This window comes from Callorhinus ursinus, unplaced genomic scaffold (assembly GCF_003265705.2).
Source record: "Callorhinus ursinus isolate GAN/ISIS: 27379988/994484 unplaced genomic scaffold, GSC_fseal_2.0 scaffold10, whole genome shotgun sequence".
Lineage (NCBI taxonomy): Eukaryota > Metazoa > Chordata > Mammalia > Carnivora > Otariidae > Callorhinus > Callorhinus ursinus.
Genome location: NW_027397072.1, coordinates 24,669,089 through 24,693,508, shown reverse-complemented (window position 1 = coordinate 24,693,508; position 24,420 = coordinate 24,669,089). Strand labels below are relative to the sequence as shown.

The 24,420-nt window shown below is 42.7% G+C and overlaps 1 protein-coding gene and 1 long non-coding RNA gene across 6 annotated transcripts in view; one reads left to right on the top strand and one right to left on the bottom strand.

Moving 5' to 3' along the window:
• Positions 1-5,783: 5,783 nt before the first annotated feature.
• The window catches only part of ALK (ALK receptor tyrosine kinase), a 678,620-nt gene continuing 659,983 nt past the window's right edge, over positions 5,784-24,420 (top strand). The window contains exon 1 of the mRNA XM_025867990.2: positions 5,784-6,581. Within this exon, the coding sequence (XP_025723775.1) occupies positions 5,876-6,581 (706 nt within the window). The 5' untranslated portion in view covers positions 5,784-5,875. The remainder of the gene's footprint in view (positions 6,582-24,420) is intronic.
• On the bottom strand, positions 10,461-22,733 carry LOC112820906 (uncharacterized). 5 transcript variants are annotated; one of them, XR_012379682.1, is made up of 4 exons: positions 22,508-22,733; positions 21,455-21,760; positions 20,844-20,951; positions 10,461-10,580 (listed from the first exon to the last, which is right to left on the bottom strand). It is a non-coding gene; the product is annotated as an uncharacterized lncRNA (long non-coding RNA). The 5 variants fall into 5 exon arrangements; XR_012379679.1 differs by having other exon boundaries at positions 21,455-21,498; XR_012379680.1 differs by lacking the exon at positions 10,461-10,580 and adding an exon at positions 13,653-13,886 and having other exon boundaries at positions 21,455-21,498.

Here is a 24,420-nt window from a genome sequence, read left to right as displayed (position 1 = left end):
GATGTTTCTGCCTCTACCTTGCGGGGCCTCTCACGGTAGGGTACTCATATGGATAGCTCCATCCAGAGTTGTGAGTGGAAATGACATGAGCCGTTTCCAGGCTGGAGTATTTAGTTGTTGGTGCAGGACCCAGATAGCGAAGGCTCCATCAGCCTGGGTCCCTAACTGATTATGATGATCAGAGCTCTCTGCTCACCTGAAATGGACATAGAATACGAGAATGGATTTCTTTGTTTTTAAGTTACTGAGATTTGTTGTTGTTGTTACAGCATAACCTGGGTATCCTGACAGATACACTTTTTTTAAAAAAAAATAGGAATCAAATGCTATTATTATTTGTTATACAAAGCCATTAAAAGTCATTTGTGAAAAAAAAAATCACCCACAATTCTGCCACCTCAATAAGTTTATTTTTCAATGTTTTCTGCCAGGGTTTTTTTGTTTATTTGTTTATTTGTAATTTTTGCTTAGTTGTAGCATAGGTATGAATTCAATTTTGTATTTTTTTTTTTGATTTAACTTTATCAGGGCACCTGGATGGCTCAGTCAGTTAAGTGTCCAACTCTTGAATTCTGCTCAGGTCATGATCTCAGGGTTGTGAGATCGAGTCCTGTGTTGGGCTCCACACTCAGTGTGGAGTCTGCTTGAGATTCTCTTTCCCTCTCCCTCTGCCCTTCCCCCCCCTTACACACACACTCTCTCTAAATAAATAAATAAATAAAAAATATATTTTTAAAAAAGATTTTATTTATTTATTTGACAGAGAGATAGCAAGAGCAGGAACACAAACGGGGGAGGGGGAGAAGCAGGCTTCCCGCCAAGCTGGGAGCCCGACGTGGGACTCGATACCAGGACCCTGGAATCATGACCTGAGCCAAAGGCAGACGTTTAAACAGCTGAGCCACCCAGGCACCCAAAAAATAAAACGTTTTTAAAAATTTAATTTTATCATGGCTTCATGATGATAAGAACCTTGACTGTTTTATTAATCACAGTCTCTCTCCTTAGCACCTCATGAAAATCTAAGCACACAGTAGGTACCTAATACATAATGGTTGAATTACTTTCCTCTTAGCATGATGATTATCAGAAGACACCTTATGTATGAGCAGTCAGCAATTGCTGGCTATCGATTCAAAGCTCAGGTTTGTCTAGTGGCAGAGACATTTTTTAAAAATAAGTTTTTGTTTTAATTTTTCTCTGACTAGCATTAGGTCCAAGCTCTTTTCCTGGTTCCCCTGCAAGTTCATAGTCTCCTTCTAGTGCCTGTTAACTCTGGTCCCCAGTCTTGGATGAAACCCTTTGGCCACTTGGAGAATCTCACACAGAATTTCAGAGTGGGTGTGTGTCTTAAAGACTATACCTGGTCTTTCTAATTTGATACATGAGCCCAGAGAAATCAAGGGTTTTTCTAAGGTCCTAGAGCCTCTTAAGCAAGGCTGTGATTGAAAACAAGTTTCCTGACTACAAATCCACAGTTCGTTTGAATGTTTCTTCTGGGTTCAAGTCCTGATCTTGGCCCCAGGGTAAGCTATTCCAGTTGTGAGTTCCAAATGTCTTAGCTGGAGTATTTTATGATGCCTAACTTCAGCTTGACTTCCCGATTTTTCTCCCACCTTTTTTCTCCTTCTCTTCCTTGTTTCTCCTGCTTCTCTTCCCATTTTCCTTCTTTCCGTCTTTCCTTCTCCTCCTCCCCTTCCTCCCAGACCAACTGAATGCCTGACTTAATTAACCCTGTAGGTCACCATCAGGTTTTCTGCAGTTGCGAGCTGTGTTTTGCCTTAAGTCACATTGCCTGGATTACTGTTTCCCTTGAGGAGAGTCCAAACCCCGCCTTAACTGAGTTGTGCACTTCTCCGTTTTCAGAAATTGGGAGTTTCCTGAAGAGGGTCCTGGTGCTTTCATTGTGCAACTCGGCCCTTTTGCTCTCTTGGTTCGAGGTCTGCTTACTTTCCTGCCTCCCATCTTAACTGGTCAAGTCAATGGCAAGGTGACTCACAGCAGCCCATCTCATTAACTGTGTCCTCAGGGCTTCCAGTATCTCCTTTCTGCCCCCACCCTCAACCCTACCCCCTGCTGCTCCCTTTTTGAGTGGGCTTTCGGTTTCTCCCTCTGTTGCCCTCTGCCCACCTCAGTCTATTGCGCCCTGCTCCATTTCTCTCTTTTGAGATTACCCAGGTTTTGAGACCATGGACTTCATCAGATATCCAGGTTCAAATCCTTCAACAGATTTTATTCCCTGTGTAGTCTTATTGTTGGGAACTCACTCTCTCTGAGCTTCCATTTGTGATCTGTAAAAAAGAGATACTATTATTTCTGCTCATAGTGTTACTGGGAATCTTAAATGAGATAATGCATGGGAATTATTTTGAAATATGCTGGCCCTTAATAGGTGTGCAAGCCATGTTAGCTGTCACTCCTGCTCATCCTTTTTTTATCCCTGCACTTTATAGCTGCACTTTCGCATCTCCCTTCCTCTAGATGGCAAAGATACAGGTTACAGGTGCCAACATTAGAGCTGTAGGCATGAGGAAGAGGCCTAATTTGTTCCAGAGGGATGTGTAAATTTCAGAGAAAAAGAATCATTGGTTTGAATTCCAGTGCTTTTATTTGCTTGCTATTTGACCTTGGGCAAATTATTTTGCCTCTCTGATCCTTAACTGTTTTTATTTCTGTGATGGAAATAAGAATATATACCTTCCCGCAAAAGGCCACTGTGTGATGTGACACACACACACACACACACACACACACACACACACACAGTCCTATAGATGCATATACATAGTGACCAATAGACTTATCAATACTCATTCCTGCCTCCCTTATAAACTTAACAAAAAGGGAATATTTTGGAGATTTGGTATGATTTAATGTACAGGGATAAGCACTTTTCCTCCTTCAGGGGAAATCTGAAAGAATTCATAAAAGCATGAGAATTAATTGAGACCCCTGTGTGCACTAGGTGTCAAGGCAGTGGTCCCCGACATTACCTGGGAGGTAAAGTTAAACCCTGGTGGCTCCTCTGAAGTTTGAAGTCTCTGCAGCCCCCTAGTGGCCACTGATTGTAGCAGAAGAGTCATCGTTCTTGACAGATTACTCCGATCAATTTGACTTTGGACAAGAATTATGTAGAGAATAATGCATGGAATGAGGAGTGAAAGGGCCTGCATTTGAGTCTTTTTAACATTTCAAATAGAAAATTATTCTTCCAGTGTACATGCCAGTGAAATCTGATGAAAATCCAAACATATATGCCCCCATACTAGGAAAGCATTAACCAACATATCCTTTCCAAGTATTAACTTCCATACCCTTTCCTTCCTCTTCTCTTTCTCCCTCCCTCTCTTCCTCTACCAAGGTAGGAGCATCCTTTCTCTCCTTGGGTCAGATCATTCTTTTCCCTTAAATTTGTAAAGGCAGCGTACCCAGTTTGAGTTGAGAAGCCAGTTACCTGTCAAATTAAGTGAGTTGCCAAACATACAGCAGGAAGCAAAATATTCCTGGGATTAAGTTTCTTTTGTTATTAGGTTTCCAGTTGCCAGAGGCAGTACCACAATGCTCTAAGGAGCCTGGCCTGGGAGAGCAGAGGCCTGCTTGGCCACCACCTCCTGTGAGGCAAGGGAGACATTACTGCAGCACTCTGCAGCTCAGTGAGAGAGATTCAACTCCACTCTGTGCTCTGATTCTATGAGGAAGCTTCTCTGCTGTCTTTCAGGCTGTGAGCTCCTCAAGGGAGGATCTTGCCTTATTTTTTGCTCTGACAATTAGCACAAGACCTGACAATCAACTTTTGACAGGAAGGAATGGAGGGGATTTGTGTGAACCTAACCCTATAGTTTTGTCTTTGGTCCTAGTGAACCACTTGTTATAAACACAGCCATTATCTGAGTTCTGTGTTGGCAGCTCAGGAGAGATGAAGGGAAAGAGAGACCAGAGGTACAGTAAAGAACTCTTACTCCCAAGGCTGTGAGCAAGTGTTCGATCATTATTCCTTCCAGCTAAGTCACCCCTAGATCTTGGCCTGTTACTCATGGAGGGATAAGTAGAGCAGTATGAATAAGAGCACACGAGGGAGGGCCTGAGATGCACATATGACTATGTGACCCAAAGAAAATCAATTACCGCCTTGGCGGCTCAGTGTGTCTCATCTCTAAAGCTGGAATTTAAAATATTTGCTTTGAAGAGACTAAAGGAGGTGACACATGTTCAAGCACCATTCTGAGAAAACGCGGGATGAATGACAGGTCTGAAATGTACTTGCTGTAGCTGAAGAACTCTTAGAGATCATCCTCACTCTACCCCCACGCTGCTAACTTCTCTCGTGTAGATGGTGGGTTCCCAGGAAAATGCGTTTAAATCGTGATGGAAGGGTCAGAGAAGATTCTGTCTCAGGGCCCTAATCCAGGCTGTTCTCGGATTTGGCGATGTCGTGCTGCCTCTCCTCCCACTCCTCCCTTCCCCTCGCCTCCACTTTTATTCCAGAACCAGCTTTTCTGAAGTCGGACCCGTTTAATCTCTTAAATGCATAATTAGGGAGAATGCTTGATTGCAAAGGCCTCTTCCAATCCTCCCATTTATCCAAAACACGCTCCTCTTCACATAGCAGAGAAATAGGGCAGGGAATCTGGAGGAAGGGAAGGAGAGAGGGGAGAGGGATGGAGGGAGGGCGGGGCGGGCCCTGTGCTTTTCTCAATGAATGCCGAGGCCTCTGCAGATTTGCATAGGACCCTGTCTCGCCGCGCCATTGGTTGGCGGGTGCGAGCAGGGCGGGGCGGGCCTGCGTGAGCCTGGCCGCGGCTCGGAGTTAGCGGTCGAGCTCCGCCCCCGCCGCGGCCCCGCCCCCTCCCGGCGCGAGCTCGCGATTTCGCCAGCTGCAAGTGGCGGGCGCCCAGGCAGATGCGATCCAGCGGCTCCGGGGGCGGCAGTGGAGGTAGCAGCTGGCACATCCCGTCACTGCTGTCCGGAGGGTCGCACAGCACAGAGGCGCCTTTCGGCCGCCCTCTGCTCAGCCACCCGAAGCCAGCGGGGTGGGGGGCGCGGCTGCCGGTGGATGAGGAGGGGGCAGCAAGATTTCAGGCTCTCTTGCCCAGAATGCTTTCATTCGGCTGCTGCCGCCGGGGCCGCTTCGGTGCCTGAGAAGTCTGAGCAGACGAGACGCGGGAGAGCAAGGACGCTGCAAACTTGGCACGGCGGCGGCCTGAGCCTCCGCTTCACAGCGCGTGGGCTCGATTCAAGCCCAGAAGTTCAGCGAGCAGTGCAATCCGCAGACTTCCCGCTGCGGAGGGTTGCAGGAGGGTGCGCGAGAAAGCAACCCCTGCCCCCGGTTTTCCCCTACACTAAAGGAGAGGAGCTCAGAACCCGAAAGGAGCGCAGAGGAAGGAGCTAGGACACCAGAACGCTCAGAGCCATCCGTTCCCAGCTGGAAAGTTGCGGAGGATTGGAGGCTGCTGGAGAGCAGACAGACCACAGCTCAAGCCGCGGGGGGCAGGAGAGGACTGCACCCCATTGCCGCCTCCCTTCAACCATAGTAGTTTCTCTTGTTCCGGAGCGCAGAAAGCTACAGACGAAGGCGCGGCGCTCGTCGCGGCGCGCCAGAGGCACAGGGTCCCAGCTGCTGAGCCCAAGGCGCTCAGGCTCTCTTGACACGCCCCTGAGCTTCTAGCCCCATTTTATTGAGACTCCTGCTTGCCTCCTTGCAGTTGGAGGAAAGCGAGAGAATCGAGTGCACGCATAATCCCCGCACAGATCAGGTGGAAGGAGCCTTTCAGGACTAAGGACTATTCGGAGACCCTTCTCATTTGAGGGGAAGTGAAGGGCGAGGCTGGATCCCAGAGAGTAGGGAGACTGGTATAAACAGCCCTTCTCTGACGGGATGGAATCCTTAGGGCTCCTAGGGCTGCTGCTGCCGCTGCTTTCAGTGGCAGCCTCGGGCTCAGGGACCGGGACAGAAACCGGGACCGGGACCGGGACCGGGACCGGCCAGCTTGTGGGCTCAGCCGCCGTGGGGCCGGCCCTGCAGCCTCGGGAGCCGCTCAGCTACTCACGTCTGCAGAGGAAGAGCCTGGCGGTGGACTTTGTGGTGCCCTCGCTCTTCCGCGTCTATGCCCGGGACCTGCTGCTGCCGCCTTCGTCCTCGTCGGAGCCGAGGGCTCGCCAGACGGAGGCGCGCGGCTCCCTGGCTCTAGACTGTGCCCCACTGCTTCGGCTGGTGGGGCCACCGCCTGGGGTCTCCTGGACAGAAAGCTTCAGCTCGCCAGCTCCTGCCCAGGCACGGACGCTGACCAGGGTGCTGAAGGGCGGCTCGGTTCGCAAGCTCCGGCGCGCCAAGCAGCTGGTGCTGGAGCTGGGAGAGGAGGCGATCCTTGAGGGCTGCGTTGGGCCCCCAGAGGAGGCGACTGCGGGACTGCTCCAGTTCAACCTCAGCGAGCTGTTCAGCTGGTGGATTCACCACGGCGAAGGGCGGCTGAGGATCCGCCTGATGCCGGAGAAGAAGGCTTCCGAAGTGGGCAGAGAGGGAAGGCTGTCCGCAGCGATCCGCGCCTCCCAGCCCCTCCTTCTCTTCCAGATCTTGGGGACCGGTGAGCAGCTCCCGCCTGAACGTGTCGGGATTTGTATTTTTAGACACATCAATTTGCAACCACTATCAACTAATCCCTGTTTCCAAAACCCCAGCCTCTCATTCTTAGCTCTTTTCCTCCTTCCGCAAACCTCCTCCCTCCCATTAGACCATATTTTCTTATTTTTTTCTTGAACACAGTCACTCTCTGAGGGTTTTCCTTCCTCTCCAGCAACCAAGTTGGGAGAAAAGTTTTCTGTACTTGGCAGAATGCCCCTATCGACTTACATGGGGTTCCAGCCAAAATTGGATGCTCTTCTAATGGGGGCCCCCGGGATGTTTGAAATGCCCTTATTACTTTTGTGTTCCAAGCTTAGCTCTAGCTCTCAAGACTGTTGTCCATCTTCCCTTCCCCTTGTTCCTCTTCCTGGCCATCACAGATGTGGGCAATGTGGTACACTTTCTCAGAGAATGTAGGCCTCTTCATCTTGTTGAATCCTACCTTGCTGTCCCTTTCAGATGTTGGCTTACCTAGGGATTGCCTCTTCATTGATTCATTCTGCCCTCTTTCTCCAACCCCAGTGTGCTATCCACTCTCAGCCTCTTGTTTTTCCTCTCAGATGTTGTTGGGAGAGCCCCAGAGGAACTAAGGAACATGGGACAGGAGGGAGATGTGAAGAGAGGGAACAAAGTTGCCAGGATTGTCTCCCTTTGAGGTAGTCACAGTGAAGCCAGGAGAGACAGTAGTTGAATTCCCTTTCTTCTCCTGCCACCCCCCCAACCCCCCTTCTAATTCTTAGCTTGAATGTCCGCAGCAGCAGCTCTGGGTAACAGTCTCTGGCAGGCCTGTTTCATTGCAGATCTCTCTGCTGGAGACTCCTGAAATGAGGTTTCTGTTTCATTTACTCTCTCATTTTCTTCTCCTATTCACTGAGTTGGGGGTGTATGTGCAAGCACTTACTTCTAACTCTTCCCATAGTATTCTCTGACTGGGAAACCAGGTGGTTTTGAATGGAAGTTTCTCTCCTAAGACCACTGGGGAAAGGCTCAGTGAATAAAATATACCATGTAAATGAATGAGAAAGCACAGAAAAGAAATCATGCCTTTTAAAAGCCTACACTAATTCCATTGAGCAAACCCAGCATCTTTTGTGTCATTCTCATCATCAGAAATAAATGAAATTTTTATGCTCCACTGGTTAACTAATGTCTAGTATTAATTGGATGGAGAGCACTGAAAAGAGCCCACTGTAGAACTACAAGTATCTGCCATGCTTGTCCCAGCACACACATATACTCCCACACACACCCAGTACTCTCCTTCAGCAGGGATATTTAGAAGCTGAGGTTCTTCAGTTATTGCACACACACGCACAAAACATACTGGTATGTGGTCCCCAAGGAAAACAGAGTCTGGATGCATATTTCAGCATTAGCATTGGTGGCACTGGCACCTAAAATGACCCCTTTGTGTTCAATGCTGGAATTTTGTTAAGAGGCAGAATTTATAGTAAGAGGCAGGGTCTGATGAGTTTGATGGTGCCTTCTCTGAACTGAGATAGGAGACCAATACTGTTGTCTCACCACAGATACTTTGGTGAAGAACAGCTGTGCTTTAATGTCAGCCTGGCTTCTGTGGTTTATATAGGCAACATTCTCTTCTAGCGCCTAACGTATTTATAATGGATATAAAAATGACTTCTCTGGGAATGTGGATTTTTTTCCCCTTTCATGTCCATGAGCATCTCTGGAGCTTTCCTGTCACCTCTTGTCAAATGGCTATAGGCCCAGCAGTCTAGATCAGCTATTGTGAGATGTGGGTGGCAGATAAAAGGGGTCCTTTCCATAGCCCTGAACTTGCCTACTATAAACAGGGAGGTTGCATGAAGTTGTCAGTGGGTGTCTCTGAAGAGTCACATGCTTAGTGCTTTTGAAGAATATACTCTAGTCAAGCCTTAGGTAGGAGTTGAAGCTGCTGAGCAGGGGAGTTTCACGTAGAGAGGAATGTGCTTCAAGAGCTGTTCTGCTGCTGACAGTAGGGAAGCTCTGTGAGCATCCCAAGTCCTCCCTCAGCATCGTAGTCCATTTGGCAGTTGGACGAAGGCCTTATGCATCATTTGACACATCTAACAATGCTGTTTTCAGAAAGAGCCAGGATTTTGTCATTAAAAGGCTAGAAATTTTGGCCAAGCATTTTTCAGCAGCATTGGGATCAAATGATTATTGATGGGATCAAATAAGACACTAAGTGTAACTGTATGAGCTCCCCATGACCTCCAGAGAGACAGACAGTTTATTGAAAAGCACTTTGGGCCTTATGGTGATCACACTTGGAACAGGCTGGACTCTCTTGCTCTGAGGCATATGCTGTTTTCAGTTAGGCGGATGGCCATGGAGGACAAGCCTCTTGCCTTACCACTGCCTCCCCAGCCTCATTCAGATATGGTTTCCACTGCAGACCTTCCCATGGAGGGAGTGGACACACCCTGCTATCTCATGTTTCATGTTTGGGGCAATATATATCATGTGGTTCCATTCACTTTCCTGTATGAAAATTCAAGCTTAGCTTCTCACACTTGGATTGATTTTACTATTTATTGCGTTTGAGGAAATGGGTTTATTCTTCTTATATAGACTTGTGTTGTAGAAAAGACATTTAACCCCTCTGTGACCTAGGATCTTCAAGTATACAAAGGAAAATAGGCACAACTCAGCTTATTTCTCCCTGCTTCTGCCCAAATGACCGTGGTCTGGCCTAGAGGGGCACAGGCATGCTAACTGTGAGGAGGGGACAGGAGAGGAAGTGTGTTCTGCCTGTTCCCCTTGTGGTGAGTGGCCTACAACAACCCATTTGTCTCAGACTGAAGATAGCTTCCTGAATCTGAACAAGACCGTGACTAGGGATGTGATTGAAATGGAAACGCACCCAGTCAGGATAAAGTAACTTTGTTTTGCTTGTGGTTTGGGATATCTGAGAGGATGAAAGCATGTCTGAGAGGCCTTATAATGCATGATATGCAATGTTTTTTCTTCCTGGGTTGCTTTGAATTCATAAATGGGATCAGTATTTCAAAGTACTCATTCATGGAGAGTAGAAGGGGTAGAAAGGTAGAAAGGCCATTGCTGAGACTGTATGAATTTTGGTGCATCATTCTGGGATAGTCCAAACCTCAGAAAAGATGTCTGCTGCATTGCTCACAGCCCCACTTTGTAACCTGTTTTGTGGATGTTTTGACATCTTGCTTCTGCCATCTCCCAGGCAAAGGCCTAGAGGATATTGACTTGTGGGATAGGAGGGCCTGTTTCTCTATAAGCACCCCTCTCTCACTCCAGGAAAGGGGATATATGACTGGGGATTTTACATGTGCTTTGGAGAGGCCTGAGAAACTTAAAGTAGAGGTATGCAATGCAATACACCTGACCCTTGACCTCACACATCTTTCAGTCCCTCCCGATTTTATTTCTGGAGCGGGCAAAGAGAGCCAAGGAAGATAGAAAGGAAATTAGAGCTCCCAGAAGGGATATCAGTTATTGGAGGTGAATTGGGAGAGTTGGAACTAGTCCAGAGAAGGGCAGAGAGCTGATTTAAGAGTTGAAGGGACTGATTTATGGTGAAAGATGAAAAGAATTAAATATATATGGCTGAGTGAAGTGGCAATGAAGGGAAAGCCATGGTAACAATCTACAAATCTCTGAAGAGGGAGAGGCTGTGAAGGAGAGGAGTTATATAGTGTGGCCCGTAGAAGTAACAAGATGAGACTTGCAGAAGGAAACTTCAGGGTGCATATCAGGGAAACCTTATTTTCTGAAATTGATATTCCTCTGACTATGGAATGGAATTCCAAAGGAGCAAAGAGTAAGGTAAGATGTGGGTCAGATAAGCCACAGCATTCATAATTAATCAGTTTTATATTTGGAAACGAGAAGACACAACAGGAAGGAGAGCTGGGATGGGGAACAGCAGCAGGGATCAGGATCTTTCAGAATTCAACTCTCAAGAGACTTTGGATGTTGATGTTTCCTGTAGGAAAAGAAAAGAATTGCATATGTATCTTTGAAATTGGATGGGATGTACTTACAGAGAAGATTGTTAGTGGAAAAAATATTTTGAAATTACTGGGTTTATTTATATCTGCCCCTGGACTGAGACAGAGTATTTATTTGGGGTGCTGTCTGTCTATCCACTGGAGAGGAGGCCATACCCATAGAGGATTATGCATCTGAGATGCATCTCTAGTGTGTGTGTCATCAAGCCATTGGGCAGGGCAGGAGATACCTAGGTCTTGAGAAGATGAGATCAGTTCTAGATTTGGTGGACTGCTACTAGCTACTTGAAAACCCTTTGACATGCTGAGAATATATATATACACACACATATATATATGGCTATTAGAGTGATGAAATCATCTAAATCCATTTGATCTTTTCACAAACTTACAAAAGAAAAAGAAGGAAATCCCATGAGGGGTTTATGTGCATGGTGTGGGAGGAAGGTGTTATCATTAATAAAACTGAATGCTTTTATAAGGAAGTATGTCTTCTGAAGGACAAGGGCGACCAGCCTGCACGTGGGAGAGGAAGATAGGGGGAGTTGTGTCAGCAGAAGTGGTAGCCCTTGCCACTCTTAGGATTATTGCCTGATAACCTCGCTTTGTGGGAATTTGCCCAGCCTGGTTCATAAAGGACATTTTGCCTTTCTCTATAACCATTACTAATGTCCTGTTATGGTTGTATGGGACTTTGTAATTTATAAAGAACTTTCAAATTTATTATTTTTTCCAATCTTACAGTAGGCAAGGCAAATATTTTTCTTTTGTAAATGGAGTAACTGGAATCCAGCTATTTGATAAGACTTTTTTCAAAGTAAAAATTGGTAGACCTAGAAACCTTCACTTATGTATTGGGAGGTTATGAGATGCTAGATGCTGTGCTAGGTCCTAAGACTACAGATCTTTTTGCCTTCAAATCAGGGCTCTTTTCACTAAAGGAATCATCTCAAGATGCAGATTATAAATAACAAAGACATGTAAATAGATGAAAAGCTTTACATTATCCTTGTCAAAAGGCCATGCAACAAATATTTGGTGTTCGATAGCCATGACTTGGAAAATTCTTTAAAATATTTTATTTTCTTAAAATCTTTGAGCCCCAGTTTCATCATTAGCAAAATAGTGATAGTAATAATTCCTATCTCAAGATGTTGTCATGGAAATTAAATTAGAGGATACATGTAAATCTGTAACCCAATGCCTGAAATAATAAAGTGCTCCATCAATCTGAACCATATGGTTTTTCCTAGCAGCAGCAACACCCCAGTGTCTGGTTGTGCAGGTTGTGTACTCTATAACTCCAAGAATTGCATATACATTTTAGTTTATTTAAATGGTGCCATCTGGAGTTGTGCAGTCCCTATGTGTGGCCACATGTGGTGACGTTAGCAGCAGATGTGGGCTCCCATGCAACTAACTTCTAATTCCTGAGATAAGAAGTGGGATCCAGTGGAAATGGGGAGAGTGACCAGGATGATAGTTTTTATTGTCTTACTCAGAAACATGGATGAGGAGAATTGAGGTGTGGTATTTACTTCATTTCTATTAAGTAGTATCTTCCAAGGTCTTTTGACCTTGGATTTGGTTCAAAGATTCAAGCAGTATATTCACAATCCAGTTATTTTTTCTTCTACACAAAGAAAGCAAGCCTTAACTTTATGAAAATAGGAAGTCTAATAATGAAGAAGAACAAGATAGAGGCATTAGAGAACAGTAGTTCTCAGATGGTGGGTCTTTCTTAACTGAGAGCAATGTGTGTAGTTCAAGCCCCTCAGTGCCTAGAGAGGTGCTGGGCCACTGACCTCTGGTAATTTGTTATTATTAGCTGGAGCTGTGCCCTTTCCTTACATTTCTGGCTTCACCATTCATTGTCAAGTGGAAGGCAGGAGAAAGATGGAAGGTGCCAACTGGTTGATGGACATGAGCCCAGTAAGAGCAATTAGACCTTTCAGATTTTGTGGAGACACATAGCCCAGGGACTTGAGTCTTCAGGAATGTGGCTCAACCTAAAAGAGGCTGTTAAGCATCCACATAGCATTTTATAGGTAGTATTTTTTATGAGCCATGGCTGAGCCATTGCTTTCAAAAGATGCACATGGACATTATTTCTGCTTGGGAGTAGAAGGAGAATAGGATATTTTTGTGAGGATGGTTATAGGTCCAGAGGTTATGTGACAAGAGCTGCGAATAAACTTATCAAAGAGCCCTAGGGGTGTCTTCTTTTTTAGAGCCATTGTGTTGTCCTCCAGTCTAGGATGTGGCCAATGTTTCTTAATCTAGTGATGACCTGGGATATTCATATGGGCCAAGGTGTGAGGAAGGAGCAGTTTAAAAGAGTGTTGGTGGGCGCCTGGGTGGCTCAGTTGGTTAAATGACTGCCTTCGGCTCAGGTCATGATCCTGGAATCCCGGGATCGAGTCCCACATCGGGCTTCCTGCTCAGCAGGGAGTCTGCTTCTCCCTCTGACCCTCTTCCCTCTCGTGCTCTCTATCTCTCATTCTCTCTCTCTCAAATAAATAAATAAAATCTTTAAAAAAAATTAAAAAAAATAAAAGAGTGTTGGCCTGGTAGGGAGGTAGGGAGGGGGTGGGAGGTATCTTCGTACCCTTCTTGCTGAGCCAGATTTCTCAAAACAACTTTTTTTTTTTTAATTCAGTAAATTTTGTGATGAACTTTCCAGCTGGGCTCTTATGAGCTTGGGTCCTTTCCCAGGAAAACTCTCTCAGATTCACTTGGTGAACATAGGCATTCCAGAATGTGGGAAGTCCCAGAACTGGGCAGGAGGAGAGCTCTGTTGGGGCAGATGCATCCAACCATTTGGTTAATTACGAGTCTCTGTGTCTTGAACATTACTTTTGTAATTACATAACAACAGGTGCATGGAGAGGTAGGCAGTGAGAATTCCCTGGAGTAAGGAAAAGGCTAACGGGAAGATCTGAAAATAAAAACAAAGAAAATCCAAGCAAGCTTAGAGGAAATCAGGCAACTAGCCAGAGGAAATCAAAAGGAAACTTTAAACCACTGACTCTGTTTTTCCTCTTATTTATCTTTTATTCAGTTTTCATCAGAATATTGTTCATGAGGGTGGGCATGGGCAGGTCTCCTTTATAGATCCTTTCCACATTTTCAGCCCAGGTAATTAAAGTAAGTGTTCCGTGGTGGAGGGAACACTAGATTAGGAGCTAGAAGACTTGGATTCTATTATGATACTGGCCTTTTATTAGCTTTGACATGTTGTGCAACTTCCTTAAACTTGTTGAGACTCTGGGGCTTTTTTCCTAAAGGAGAAAATACAGAACTTGTCTTGAGTACCTCATGGAGTCTTTGTGAGCATTATATAAAATAACCTACTTGGAAGATTCTAGTCTGGATTATTAAGGAATAAATATATAAGGCCATAGAAGAATGAATGTGTACAAGATCATAAAAAGTGCTGAGATTCTACTTTATCAATTCATAATTTCAACCAACCCTTGGCATTAGGGAGCAGCTCCCAGATTTTGAGGCAGATGTTGGGCTTCATTTAAGAGCTCAGTAGCCCTGAAAAGGGGTTATGTGGCCACTTCCCATGGTTTCTCAAAATGAGGTCCTTTTATTGAAATAATTTTGCTCAATTCTAGACTTTTCTGGAAATGAATCTCTGGTTGTGGGACATAAGAACTTGCATTTTAACATCAGAAAATTATTTTTTTAATTGAGTGATGACAAATACAATGAAGTACATTGAATGTATTAATCTCATGTATAGCTTGATTATAATTCACATATGCAGCTTCCATATAATCACCACCCAGATAAAGATTCAGAACATTTCTAGCATCCCAGGAAGTTCCTGTTTAAGCCATTGTGTGGACATATGTTGTCAGTTGTCTTAAATTGATTTTGGAATTGCTGAATTATATGGTAAGTGTATGTTTAACTTTATAAGGAATTGACAAACTGTTTTTACAGCAGTTATACCACTTTATACTCCCATCAGTAATGTATGAAAATCCTTGAGAATACTTGATACTGTCAACTTGTGGTGGTATGTTGTTGTGGTGTTAATGTATACTTTGTTTTGTGTTGGTTATCTAATATTGCATAGGAAATTAGCTAAAAAATTAGTGGTTCAAAATAATAATAACAATTTATCTTTTATAGTTCCTATGAGTTAGGAATGTGGGAATAGCTTGACTAGGTGTTTCTTTGCTTGGAGTCTCTCATGAGATAGCAGTCAGATATCAGCCAAGGATGCAGCCATCTTAGATCTTAACTGGAGCTGCAGGATCTACTTGCGTGGTACCTTGCTCACAAGGCTAGCAAACTGATACTGGCTAGTGGTGAGAGGTCCCATTGCTTCTCCAGGTATTCCTGTCTATAGGGCTGCTGGAGCATCCTTGTAACCTGGTGTCTGGCTTCACTGAGAGTGAGCATCCATTGAGATAATATGATCTTTTTGAGGGGTAAATATTATGAATCACAGTGTTTGATTTTCAAATGTTGAATTAGCTTCATATTCTCAGAATAAACCCCACATGGTCATGGTGTATTGTATTTTTATGTATTGCTGGATCAGCTCACTAATACCTCATTGACAATTTCTGCATCTGTCTTCATGAAGATTATTGGTCTGTAGTTTTCTTATCTCTGACAGGCTTTAGGGTGTGGGTAATGCTGAGTTCATAAAATGAGTTGTGAAATGCTTCCTTTTCTATTTTTCCTGGAAGAGAATTATAATTTTTTCTTTCTTGAATTTTTGTTTAATAGAATTTGCCAGTGAGGACTTCTTGGCCTGGTATAGTCATTGGAAAGTTTTAAATTACTAATTATATTTATTTAATAATGATTATAGGATTATTCAGATTATCTATTTCTTTTTGAATGAACTTTAGTAGTTTGTATCTGTCAGAAAATTGGTTCATTTCATCTATATTGCTGACTTAATGCAAGTTAAATTGTTCATAATATCCCCCTATTATTTTTTATGTCTGTAACGTCAGTAGTGATGTCCCCTCTTTCATACTTGATATTGGTAATTTACATCATCTCTCTCTTTTCTTTGTGGTCATTCTGGCTAGAAGCTTTCCAATTTTATTGACTTTTTTCAAAAAACACATTTTTTTTTGTGATACTGATTTCTTCTGTTATCTTCATATATTTCATTTTCATTGATTTCTGCTCTTATTATCTTTTCTTCATTTTGTTTGCCTTAGGTTTAAATTGTTCTTCCTGTTTCTAGTTTCTTATGGTGAAAACTTAGATCATTGATTTGAGACCTTTATCCTTTTTCTATTATAAGTATGTAATGGAAAAATTCTCTCCCTAATAACTCGGTTTAGCAACATCATATAAATTTTATTATGGTGTAATGAAATTTACTTTCTATTCAATTAAAATACTTAAAAATTTTCCATTTGGTGTTCTTTTCACTCATGGTTTTATATGTGTTTTTTATTTCTGAATATTTGGGGATTTCCCAGATATCTTTCTCTTACTGATTTCTAGTTTAATTCTGATATAGTCTGAGAACATACTTGGTTTGATTTTAGTTATTTAAAATTTGTTCAGGTTTGTTTTATGCCTCAGAATATGGTGTATCTTGCTGAATGTTCCATGTTCCACACTTCAAAAGAACATTTTCTGTTATTATTTGGTGGAGTGTTCAATCGATGTCAGTTAGATCAATTTGGTTAATAGAGTTGTTCAGATCTTTTGTACCCTTACTTATTTTTTTCTGTTTGCTATTTGCATTACCAATAGAGGATTCCTAAAGTCTCCAAGTTTTGTTTTATCTACTTCTCCTTTTAATTCTATCATTTTTTATTTCATGTATTTTTTATTATGTTCAATTAGCCAACATAATACATCATTAGTTTTTGATGTAGTGTTCAGTGATTCATTAGTTGAGTATAACACCCAGTGCTCATCATCACACGTGCACTCCTTAATACCTATCACTCCGTTATCCCATCCCCCCCACCTCCCTCCCTTCTGTGACCCTCAGTTTGTTTCCTGGAGTCCAGAGTCTCTCATGGTTTGTCTCCCTCTCTGATTTCTTCCCCTTCAGTTTCCCCCTTCCGTGGTCCTCCGTGCTATTCCTTATGTTTCACATGAGTGAAACCATATGATAATTGTCTTTCACTCCTTGACTTATTTCACTTAGTATAATCCCCTCCAGTTCCATCCATGTCGATGTAAATGGTGGGTATTCATCCTTTCTGATGACTGAGTAATACTCGATTGTATATATGAACCACATCTTCTTTATCCATTTATCTTTTGAAGGGCATCTCAGCTCCTTCCACAGTTTGGCTACTGCAATGAACATTGGGGTTCATGTGCCCCTTCTTTTCACTACATCTGTATCTTTGGGATAAATACCTAGTGGTGCAATTGCTGGGTCGTAGGGTAGCTCTGTTTTTAACATCTTAAGGAACCTCCATACTGTTTTCCGGAGTGGCTGTACCGGCTTGCATTCCTACCAACAGTGTAAGAGGGTTCCCCTTTCTCCACATCCTTGCCAACACTTGTTTCCTGCCTTCTTAATTTTTGCCATTCTAACTGGTGTAAGGTGGTATCTCATTGTGATTTTGATTTGTATTTCCCTGATGGCTTTCATGTGTCTGTTAGCCATTTGTATGTCTTCTTTGGAGAACTGTCTGCTCATGTCTTCTCCCCATTTCTTGACTGGATTATTTGTTTTTTGAGTTTTGAGTTTGAGAAGTTCTTTATTAGGTGCCTACACATTTAGGATTGACTCATTTCTTGATGATTTGATTCCTTAATTATTGCATAATATGTCTTTTTATCCCTGGTGACATTCATATTTTGAAATTTATTTTGATTGATATTAATATAGCCTCTTAGGTTTCTTTTGATTATTGCTTATGTGGTATCTGTTCCAACTTCTTACTTTTAATTTATATCTTTATATTTACAGTGAGTTCCTTATAGAAAACATATTGTTGGATATTGTGTGATTTTTAAAAATTTAATCTTATAGTCTTTGTCTTTCATTTGGTCTTTTAGGCCACTTGTACTTAATGTTATATTTGATATGGTTGGATTTAGAACTATCATTTTGTTTTTGTTTGTTTGTCTCCCTGTTTTTTGTTCTTCTATTTTTCCTTTTTTGACATCTTTTAGGTTATTTGAATATTGAATTCAGTTTTAATTTATCTGTTGGTTTTTTGGCTTTATCTTTGTATTTTTATTTTAGTGGTTGCTCTAGACATTACACATATATGTTCTATTTTTGTATATATGTATGTTATAGTTTTATATATATATATATATACACACACCTACATATCATATGTATTTATATATAAACTCTAGCAGTCTACATCGAGTTGACATTTTAGTACTTCAAGTAAAATATAGAGCCTTATAATCATATAGGTCCCTTTACCCTCCACCTTTGTTATAGTTGTCCTGTGTGCTATATCTACATAATTAAAAACTCTGAGAATGTGTATATATATATATACACACACACACATAGCTTTTAGCAGTTATACATATTTTACATAATTTAAGAGGAGAAAACTAGTCCTTTATATTTACCCAGATAAATAACATTTTTCTTACTCTTCCTTGTTTTCTGAAGTTCCAGTTTCCCTATTTAATCATTTTCCTAAAGGACTCCCTTTTTCATTTCTTTTAGAGCAGTTCTGCTGGTAACAAATTAGGTTAGTTTTCCTTTGTCTGAGACTGTCCTTATTTCACCTTTATTTCTGAATTGTGGGTTGACAACTCTTTTCTTTTTACACTTTAAGAATGTTGTTCCTTTGTCCTTCATAGTTTCTGATAAGCATTCTGCCATTAAATTGTTCTTCCCTATACGTAGCTGTTTTCAAGATTTTTCCTTTGTCTTTAGTTTTCAGAAGTTTGATAATTTGACTATTTGATTATGATGAATCTGTGTATGGTTTGCCGTCTGTTGAGATTCTTGAATCTGTAAGTTTACATCTTTTATGAAATCTGGTTCGTTTTCAGCCATTATTTCCTCATTTTTTTTTTTTTTTTTTGCACTAATACCTTTCTCGCCTCCTCTGGAACTCCAGTTACACAACTTTTAGATCTTTTGCTACTGTCTCACATTCTTCAAAACTCTAATTTCTTTTTTCAACTTTTTTCTCTCTGTTCTGCAGATTGGACAGGTTCTGAGATCTATCTTTGAGTTTACTGACTCTTCCTCTGTTTCCATTTTGCTATAATTTTTATTATTTATTTATTTTATTATGTTAATCACCATACATTACATCATTAGTTTTTGATGTAGTGTTCCATGATTCATTATTTGCATGTAGCATCCAGTGCTCCACGCAGAATGTGCCCTCTTTAATAGCCATCACCAGGCTAACCCATCCTCCCACCCCCCTCCCCTCTAGAACCCTCAGTTTGTTTTTCAGAGTCCATCGTCTCTCATGGTTCATCTCCCCTTCCGATTTCCCCCCCTTCATTCTTCCCCTCCAGCTATCTTCTTCTTCTTCTTCTTCTTTTTTTTAACATATAATCTATTATTTGTTTCAGAGGTACAGATCTGTGATTCAACAGTCTTGCACAATTCACAGCACTCACCATAGCACATACCCTCCCCGGTGTCTATCACCCAGCCACCCCATCCTTCCCACCCTCCACCACTTTGCTATAATTTTTAATATTAGATGTTGTATTTTTCAGTTAAAATTTTCCGTTTTTTATTTTTATTTTTTAAAGATTTTATTTGAGAGAGAGAGCATGAGCAGGGGGGAGGGGCAGAGGGAGAAGCAGACTCCCTGCTGAGCAGTGAGCCCACTGTGGGGCTAGATCCTGGGACACTGGGATCATGACCTGAGCCGAAGGCTAATGCTTAACTGACTGAGCCACTCAGGTGCCCCAAATTTTCTGTTTTTAAAAATAATTTCTATTTCCCTACTTAGAACTACCTTTTCATCAATTTTCCGGAATGTTTACTTTTCCCTCTGGGAACACAGTTATAACAGATAGCTTCGTTAAAGTCTTTGATCACTTCAACATCTGGGTCGTCTTGTTATTGGCATTTGTTGATTATCTTTACCTTTACGAATTGGCCGAATAATAATTATGGCTGAATAATGCTTCATTGTATATCTGGACCACATCTTCTTTATCCATTCATCAGTCAGTGGGCATTTGGGCTTTCTCCATAGTTATTCAGCCATCAAAAAGAATGAAATCTTGCCATTTGCAATAATATGAATGGAGCTAGGGTGTATTATGCTAAGTGAAATAAGTCAGTCAGAGAAAGACAAATACCATATGATCTCACTCACATGTAGAATTTAAGAAACAGAACCGATGAACATATGGGGAGGGAGAAAAAAAGGAAAGAGGTGAACAAGCCATAAGTGGCTCTTAACTATAGAGAACAAACTGAGGGTTGATGGAGGGAGATGGGTGGGGGATGGGCTAGATGGGTATTAGGGAGGGCACTTGTGATGAGCACTGGGTGTTGTATGTAAGTGATGAATCACTGAATTCTACTCCTGAAACCAATATTGCACTGTATGGTAACTAACAAAATTTAAATAAAAAAACCCAATTGGTCATTTGTTTTATTTTGTTTTGCTATTGTATATTGAGTAATTTTACATCATATCCGTGATGGAGCATCATGTTGTTTGGTCTGAGACCTGGGTGTATTTTAAATCTCAGTTTTCTTTTTCTTAAAGACTTTATTATGCTGCTTTGAGTCTGTCCATACATGTGTGCTCAGAGATGAGCTGGGACCCTAGGCCAATTTCTTCACAGAATTAGCATATTTCTGTCTCTCCCCTCTGGAATTCTCCTTAAGCTCAGTTTTACCTATCTGTACTGCTTCTGCACAGTTTGTGCAATGGGGGCTGTCCTCGGGCAAAATAGAGAGATAAAAGAGAAACAAATCAGGGATTCTGTCCATTCTCTGGCCTGAAGTGCCCCCTTTTCCCAAGCCCCGTCCTGAAAGATGTGGTTTCTAGTAGGTTCTCTAGTAGAGTTGTGGCTACTGACATTGCCAGCCACACTGACTCTGCTGAGAGCTCACTATCATGAGATGAGCGGGAGAAAAAAAGGAAGAAAAAACAAAGAAATAGAAATTTCCTTCCATACTTTCTGGATCACAAGGCTCCTTCTCCTGGCCAGAAAGAAGAGATTTCTGTGGCCATTTTACCCATACCATTACCCTAGCTTAGCTGGGTACCCACATTTGGTTCACAGATGCAACAGAAAAGAGGTAAAAACAGAACACTTACCTCCATATGGATTGCTTTCCCAGATTTTGACTCTCTTCCTCAATATTCCTGGTTTTATTTATTTTTCAGAGTCCCTTAATAGTTGTTTTTCATATTTTGTCCAGAGTTCTTTGTTGTAAATAGGAGGATAAATAGAATTTAGTCGGCTTACTCCATCATGCTGCACTGGAAGTCCCTCATTCCTTTTTGGAATCAGAGTTTCCATCAATAATATTTTTCTTTCATTCCCTCTTTCCCATGTCAGGGTGTGCTAAATGCTTCCAGGCAGAAAATCAGGACAGTGCTAGGGCCTACCACTTTTATTTTCCTTTTCTCCTGTGCTACTGATTATCCCATGAAAACAGTTTTTTCATATATTTTGTCCAGTTTTACAGCTGTTTATTACTTTATCATGGCTGAGAGCCTATAAAATGAACTTTGAGATCATGGCCATGTTGGCTTATCTCCAGATACACCATCTAGATCTGTGTGAGAGGTGCTCACCAAACAGAAATTAGACAAGGGAATCCTCTGTAAGAGTATCTATAAATTTGGACTTTTGCCTGAAGAAATGCTTATTTATTGGTTCACCTATTTCTTGTTTGTTTGTTTGTTTTACAATGAGTGCTTACCAAGTTGAATCAAGTACAGTCTGTTTCTCCCAGGAGTTCACAAACTAGTTGGGAGAGAAAAAGGCAAACAAGGCGTGCTAATAAGTAACTCCAGGGAACGGCTGCACTTGATGCTGAAGAAAGGACGCAGATGGTTATAGTGGTTCAGGGGAGGCTTGGAGATGTCAGCTCCAGCTGGGGCGATTAGAGATAGTTTTGTTCTGTTCCTCCAGATCTCAAAAACCATTCCCTGAAAGGCTGATGAATTCTCCTTGCTCAGTGCATGGTAGGATGTGTGAAGTTCCTCTAAGACAGGAAATTATAGCTCTGGAATTTTAGAAAGAATAAGTGTATTGCCTTTTGGCAGGGGGTCAGGTCAAAGGGGGTCAGGTCATTATCTGCTGAGAATGATGGTTTTTCTTTTGGCAGAAGTGAGTTAGAAAAAACTTTGAGAAGGAGGTGATTTGAGAAACTGGGTCTTGGGGGGAATATAGAATTAGAGAAAAGAGAAGGGCAAAGGACCTTACAAATTAGGGCGATAGCATAAAATAACACCCAGAGGAGGAACAGAGAGAGACAGACAGACAATGTGTGTGTGTGTGTGTGTGTGTGTGTGTGTGTGTGTGTGTGTGTGTAACAAAGTAGGACTAGCCAGAGCAGAGAAGCCTAAGGAATCCTGGGGGTTGAGAGGCTGGGTGCTGAGTCAGGTAATCTGAGTTAGAGGGAGGGCTGGCTTATTGAATCAGAAATTTACATTTGATGCTGAAGAAATCAAAAAGTATTTAGTTTTTGAGTAGGGGAATGTGTGTTGACTGCAGATTCTTCAAGAAATGTTGTTTGGTTGTAGGTCTCAGTCCTGGACTACACAGATAGTTGCATTGGAGCCTTGAGAGGCTGTTGTACTGGCTCAGGAGTGAGGGACTCGGCAATGGGCCAAAAGATGCCCAGTTGTAAAGGGGAACAAGAAGAAAGGAGTCAAAGGACCAAGGGTTTGACCTGGGGGCCCTGCAGACTGGTGGTATTACTGAAAAGAAGATAGTTGGGAAGAACAACTGGTTTTGGGAGGGGAAGTACCTGAAATGATGACCGTTTCATGGGTCTCCCTCTGAAGATCAGGTTATCTGGAATGCACGTGAAGGTAGGAAACAGAAGCAGGGGCAGGTAAGAGATCCAGGTGGAAGATACAGATGTGGGAACTGTTTACATGGACCTCATGGCTTACTTCTTGAGAACAGATGCATTTTCCTGAGGAAGAAGAAAGAGGAAGAAGGTCACACCTTGGATTTAGGCAAGTTCATAATTTGACAATGGAATGGAGTCAATGACATCACTAGAAAGAACTTCTAAGAAGGAAGAGAGGCCACTGGATTGTGGTGTCATGGAAGCTAAGGGAGATGGATGTTCCAAAGATGGAGTGGAAAGGCCTGGTGTTTGTCCCAGAGCCTTCTGGAGAGCAGGCAGAGGTAAAAGGAAGTTTATCAGGGGTGCTGAGGAAATTACAGCAAAATGTACTTATGTAGTTGTTCGGTTTGTGAAAGGAAGAAGAGAAGACCAAGAGAATGAAAAGTCAATGATGTTAGAAGGTTTAACAGAACGAAGAAAAGATGTGTGAAGGATGAACCTTCTTAATAAAATTAGGAGGGAAAATGCTTCAGAGAAAGGAGGCTGGAGGAACAGCAAGGGAAGGGATAATTGTGTAGCAAGAGCACTCACTCTAGGCAGTGTGGACTCTCTCCCACATCTGGATGCATTCCATCCAGGCTGTGGCTGCTTCTTAAAATAGAGTTTTTGCTGCCTTACCCTTTTAAGTCGTTCTGGGAGGCGGGGAATCACTATTTTATGAGGCTGCCCAGTGCTTGCTGGACCTAGAACTGTTGGGAAAATACTGAATAGTGGCTACATTCTACTCTGTAACTTAATACTAGTAACAACCACGACTGAACAGTTTTACACAGATTACTCCATTTACTCTAAGATGGCAAGGTTGATTTTAGTATTACTCCCATTTCCAGATGCGTTGAGGCGCAGAGACGTCAAGTAACCAGTCGTGGTCACAGAGCTAGTAAGAGAAGGATCGAGTATCCGAGTCCCACTTTGTTGAAGTGTGCACCGGTTATCTCTCGGTCTTCCTGCTCCTGCTTGTGGTTGTCATTCTGCCTCCAAGTATTGTCTGTTCTCCAACATGAGGGCCCTTCAAATATATGAGGTCAGCTATCCCATATACCCTGGATAATTTCCTTTGTCTCCTCTTCTTTCTCTTTTTCCTCCTCTTTCTTGCTTTCTTTCTCTTTCTTTTTTTTTTTTTTTATCGTTTATTCAACAGGTGGTTATTGAAGAGTTTCTGTGTGTCAATCACTGGCCTAGGTGCTGTGCAGACAGTGTTGAACAAAACAGACCAGCGCTTTGCCCTCACGGGGTTTACAGATTGGTGAGGCAGGTGTATTAAATGTGCAAATGAACACATAAATCTACAATAAGAAACAGTGAGGAGCTGTGAAGGAACAGGGCATCTCTACCCTCCGCCCCCCCTTGGCACCCTTTCTCATAAACTCTGATTTTCAGAGGACTCGCCGTCATTGCTACTTTCCTCCGGACTCCTCTCCTTTTAAGGGGTGGACTTCACACGAGGCCAAGTTTCCACCACTGTGGTCTGATCTTGGAGCCCAGTGGGGATCTTCACAGAGAAACCTTGTGTTATTGCAGCTTCGAGGTAGGAATGGGCAGAACCAGAGGCAGGAGGGACTAGAGAGAAAGAACAGCTCTCCCTTCTCTGAGACAAGAAGACAGCTGTGCAGAGGGCCAGGCAGAGGCAAAAGACAAGGACGGAGAGCCCAGGAGTAGGGCCAGATGGTCTCTGACCGGTCCAGGCAGTGTGACCTGAGGTCATGTAAATAGATCACCACGCCATGCAGTCCCTTCCATTCCACAAATCCTGCCTTTCCTTTCATGCTCCAGCCCCTTGTTACCCACACCTCCCCTCCCCTCCC